A 5,391-nucleotide genomic window follows, 5' to 3' on the forward strand; every position below is an offset into this window, starting at 1 on the left:
AGAGCTTCCCTCCCGATTTCAGGGGATCCTGGGATCGATTCTCACCCCCGCCTTTGTGGCTCTCTAAATACCCAAAAAAAAAAATAGAAATTCGTTTGTTAACTAGACAATTTAATTTGTTTGATGACTAGAAATACTTGGGCACAAATTTTTAAATTAAAAAAAAAATTGCGTGTACAATAATTATTGTACATGTACCCCTGAAATTATCATTGTAAAGTTGCTTTAAAATGATCAAAATTACCCCTGAAATGAATAAAAGTTACCCAAATATGTACAAAAGTTATCAATGCTTTATTGATCAAGTAAGACACTTTAAATGACTAAATATCAAATCTTAGTGATTATTAAAGTAATTACATTACCCTTACAAAAACATATCCTATTGTCTATTTACAATAAAATCGTATCAGATTTAAAGTTACCCAAAAATAGCAAAAAGTTATCTTAATTGGCTAAAAGTTACCCTAATATTGTTCGGTGTACACTATACTAACATTGAGTGTAAAAAATAGTTTTTGATATTTTGGGGATCTTCGCTCTGGAAAACAATATAGCCTACTTTTGTTGAGGTTTGTAGTAGAATGTCTAACTAACAAGTAAATGGACATAATTTTGTAATAATTTCCAATGCGTATAAAGTTTTGCATCGAAGGAATTCCCCAACTATAATCCTCAGGCATTTGCTCCCCTAGGTTCAACTTTAGGGTTGTGTTGTTGAATAATTAAAACTGAGGCGGTAGTGGAAAAATTAGGTCCAGATAAAATATCTCTTAAAGGCCCTAATTCTGGACATTGCTCCCAATCATTCATCCCCATTGTCAACATTGAATTGACCCGACCTCCTCGGCCCACAATGAAAAGTCCATATTGCCCTTCTAATGATTGTAATGTAGTGTACACTTGTGCTAAATTGACCAAATGTTTCTCCAAGTAGGACACATTTCCTCCTGCAATATGCTTCTCATAAAATTTTGCAAAGCATTCATCATCGAGCTCCATCTCTTCTTCTTGCTGATATGTTTTTCTCGTATTATTATTCTCTACATCAGAATCTACTAGAAATCTCATGACTGTGAGCTTCACTCCACGCTGGTAAGCAATACGACTTGCATAGGCTAATGCTTCTCTATCATCTTTGCCTCCAATAAATATAACGACAGTATTCAAAGCGCTGCTTAATGACTTTAATATTTGGTTGCTTGCACCAAAACCTCGATCCACCATGATTGCTATAGAGCATGGGGCATTGCGAAGTACCTAATATATACTCAACAAAAAGTGAAATAGGGTGAGTGAAGCATTTAGGAATAGTCTCAAATCTTGATATTTATATACACTCAAATCAAGCATTACCTTGCGATTAACATATCTAAATCCTGCAAGTTTGGAATCTGTATGTTCGTCAATTGGAGGACCATTATGAAATGGAAGTACAATTAAGCTTATTATTGAATCCTCTGCTAAGTTGCAAATTTTTTGGTGCATGGTGTTGTAAGTGGCTAAGGCCATGGCTCTCCGAAGGGTGATTCCATCTCCGTTATTCTGAATATACTCTTGTAGTGCAGTGGTGATTTGCTCTCTGATTCGGATTACTTTTGAATCTGTCACCTCTACACTATCTATTTCTCCTGGAACTAATGTGTCAGCAATTTGGTATGTGAGTTCTACCATGTCAGTAGCATATACTAATATGCCTGGGTCACCTGTCCCCTTGGAGATCTCCATGAAATTTATGGCACAAGGAACATTTTCGGGTCCATGGAAGCATAGTAGGATTCGAAGCTCTTCAGTAGGATTATGCCACTGTAGTGCTAAAGGTTGCTTTGGCAACCGTTTCCTAGCACGTTGAATGATGTATTGTGCAACCATTGGGATGTATACAATCTTGAGGAGCATTGCTAATAGCAAGCCAATACACGTAGAATAAGTGATAATGTTTTTCTGCAAACACCCATTACAAGAAGCACATGAGATTAGAAGGAATTGTGCATCCTATGATGATGATATTACATAATTCTTTTTGAACTATTCAATATAATAAGGTCAGAGTTAATATGTAAAAAAAATGTTTGAATAACACATACCTTCATAGCAATAATAGCCACATATATGTGTAAATGGCCTTTGACATTCAAAAGTGATGCAAGCATTATAGAATCACGCCATTGAATTCCAAAAAGAAACCCAGATAGAAGAGCACCAGTGATTTTTCCAATTGTTCCGACGGCAAAAAAACCAAACAACTTTGCCCAAGAGCTTAAGGTTCGAATTTGAAATCGGTCAAATTGTGCTTCTGATCCAACCCACACAAAAAAAGTATGGGTAAAACACAAAAGTTAAGAGGTAATTGACTTTACTAACAATAAATTGTGAAATCCTCCCTTCTCGAGGCAAAAACACCCCGGTAATAAAGGCACTAAGCACAGGACTAAAGCCTGTAAGTGGTGAAATACAACCAAGACACACTGCAAATGCAACAGAGAGCACTAAATGTGAGCCTTTAAGTGCCTTGCCGTAGGGGTTAGCATTATTGACCCAGCTAAAAACAAGAGGTTCTGCCACAGTTTATACTCTAATTTCATCTCATTTCTTCAAATTAACCTCTAACCCACCAAATTACTAAATAATTAAATTTAATTCATATATAAAAAAATCCACCACCCCCAACCATTTCCTCCTCCCTTTCCCCCTCCCTTCGCAGCAACCCCCTCCCCTACCGGACCTGCCGCCCAGTTTCCCCCACCTCCGATGACCTAACTCTATCGGGTGGTGGTTTTTTTTATATATAAATTAAATCTAATTAGTTATTAATTTGGTGGGTTAGAGGTTAATTAGAAGAAATGGAAGGAAATTAGAGTTTAATTAAGTTAATTAGAGGGTAATTAAGAAAATAGGTTTCCTCTTGCAAATAAAATGAAGGTGGTGGTTTTTTTTAACCAAAAAGCTTATAAAAGTTTTTTTTTTTCACAAAATGATGCTTTTAAAAGGTTTTTCCTAACAAATTTTCCAAAAAAAATTGTAAGATCAAACAAAAACCTCATTAAATAGAAGGAAAATTGGCATGTTAGTTAAATAATTAAGAAGTTGGGAAAACTTTATTTATATAATATTGAATATTGCAATGAAATTGAAAGCTTAATATAATCTCAAATATATGTAATCAAAGCTTAATCTTTTAATTTTTCTTGATGAAATTCTACACATAATCTTTATTTTTCTTTTTTTGATGCAAATGAGGGCCAAGCCCATACAAAATAAAAGAAACTACGAAATGAAACGAGGCCTAGCTACCCCTGAAATGTCCTCCCTAAGAGCGTTACTTATTTCGATAGGAGGAACCTCAAAATAAGTCACACTCTCAGTTTGGTTAACACCTAAGTTTGGTAGTACATCAGCAACCCTATTCCCCTCCATATAACAATGAACAATATGAAAGAAACTACCAAAATTAGCGATTAAAGAACGACACACCCTAAGAATATGCACGCATTCCCCTCAAAGATCTTCATTTAAAATTGCTTCAACACTAGCCTTGTTGTCTAACTTAAAGAATAATCAGCTTGGTAATACCCATGTTTACAGCCATTTTAAGCCCCAGAGTAGCAGCTTTTACTTCTGCCTTGAAAGTGGTACAACTTCCAAACTTTGCTGTGAAACCTCGCACAAATCTGCCTTCATAATCCCGAATGACACCTCCTCCACCAACTAGCCCAGGGAAACCTTTGGCAGCCCCATCTATATTAAGGGTCAACCAACCAATCGGAGGAGCTTTCCAATTCACAAAGATTTCTCTTTTATTAACTACAGAATTAGCACCCTTGATGTCACTCGTATCCTTCATGAAGGTATTCCAAGCAATGGCGGATGTAGAAATTTTAGTTTGGAGGGGCACTTAGAACAAAAAAAAAAAAAAAAAAAAAGAATTAATAAGAAAAATGCTTGTTCTAAGGATTGAACCTAAGACCAAACATAAGGCATATGCATTACCAGTGAGACAAAGCTAGTTTAATATCACATATTGCATTAAAAATTGTATTTAACCTCTTAAATTGCACATAAAAAAATTAAAAAAATCTGATTTTTGGTGGGGCCTGTGCCACCAAGGCCCCACTGTAGATCCGCCATTGATCCCAAGTTTCCTCAACCCGAGTCCTTAGAAATGCCCCTATCTCAGTTGGAATTTCTTCTTGCCTTCCAAAGCTCACATTGTTGCGCCACTTCCATACCCACCATAGAGTGACTGCAAAGCAAGTCGTCCACTTTTCACAGAAGATGAGACCTTCAGCTTTCAAATTTCGAGATAGCCAACTCTGTTCATCCCTTATATAGAAGGAAGGATAATTTGTAGAGCTACCAACACTACTAGCACCAATATTCTTCGTTGCAGGGCAGTCACGAAGCAGATGTAGCAGAGTTTCATCTGCATTCCAAGAGCAACGTTGGCAACGAGGATCATCTGTTAAATTTCTCTTTAGCCTCTTAGCATTACAAAGCAGCCTATCATGAAATGCTAGCCATAGAAAGACTATTTCTTTTTTGCATCGGAGCTTTCCATGCAAGATCCCATTTTGGATCTCTCAAAGCTTCATTATCATCCCGTATTAAATTCATGGCACAGCTAATGGAGAATTTTCCAGATTTCGATCCTCTCCAATAGCGGAGGTCACAAATTTCAGGATTCTCAACAATGTTATGTGCAGCAATATGAAGCAAGGCTTCATTAGGCAGTAAATTGGCGAAGGAATCCCACTTCCAGCCCACTCCTGCTTCCCACAATTCACTAACAATCGCACCATCTATGTCCCCTTGAATCTCAGCAGTAGCTAGTTCACGAAGAGGGACGCTCATGGCCCATCAATGATCCCAAAATAAAGTAGTCTGACCATTCCCAATTGCCACCCTGAGCCTTTCTTAATCCAGTTTGCATTGTCTGTTATTCCTCTCCATACATTAGACATATTAGAAGAAGGGACAAACATGTCGATGTCACATCGTCCTTTACAATATTTATGTCGCAGAACCCGAGACCAAAGAGCATTCGGCTCTGCCAAAACTCTCCAACCAAGCTTCGTAAGGAAGGCTGAATTTGACTGCCTCGCAAACCTAATCCCAAGCCCACCCTTGTCTCGAGGTCTTTGTAAGGTATCCCAGGATAGAAGGTGATTGCAATTTTTCTCCTCATTACCACCCCAAATAAATCTCCGCGTTTTTTTTTATCAATTTCATCACAAATTGAACGAGGGATTTTAGCCGTTTGCATTGAATAACTAGCCATGGTCGTGATGGGGAACTTAGCAAGAGTAACTCTTCCCGCAAGTGATAGATACTTCGTCTTCCACCCTGTGAGTTTCCTGTCAATTTTCTCACACAAGTGAGCATAAGTACCTC

General features: G+C 37.4%; 1 protein-coding gene across 1 annotated transcript; it reads right to left on the reverse strand.

Annotated features, from left to right (window-relative positions):
- Positions 1-675: 675 nt before the first annotated feature.
- LOC110707160 (cation/H(+) antiporter 28-like) lies at positions 676-3,844 on the reverse strand. Its single transcript, XM_021885169.1, has 4 exons — positions 3,574-3,844; positions 2,088-2,296; positions 1,357-1,944; positions 676-1,260 (listed from the first exon to the last, which is right to left on the reverse strand). Exons 1-4 carry the CDS (start codon positions 3,842-3,844, stop codon positions 676-678), a joined length of 1,653 nt encoding a protein of 550 aa, XP_021740861.1.
- Between the last annotated feature and the right edge of the window lie 1,547 nt (positions 3,845-5,391).

This window comes from Chenopodium quinoa, unplaced genomic scaffold (genome assembly GCF_001683475.1).
Source record: "Chenopodium quinoa cultivar QQ74 unplaced genomic scaffold, ASM168347v1, whole genome shotgun sequence".
Taxonomy (NCBI): domain Eukaryota; kingdom Viridiplantae; phylum Streptophyta; class Magnoliopsida; order Caryophyllales; family Amaranthaceae; genus Chenopodium; species Chenopodium quinoa.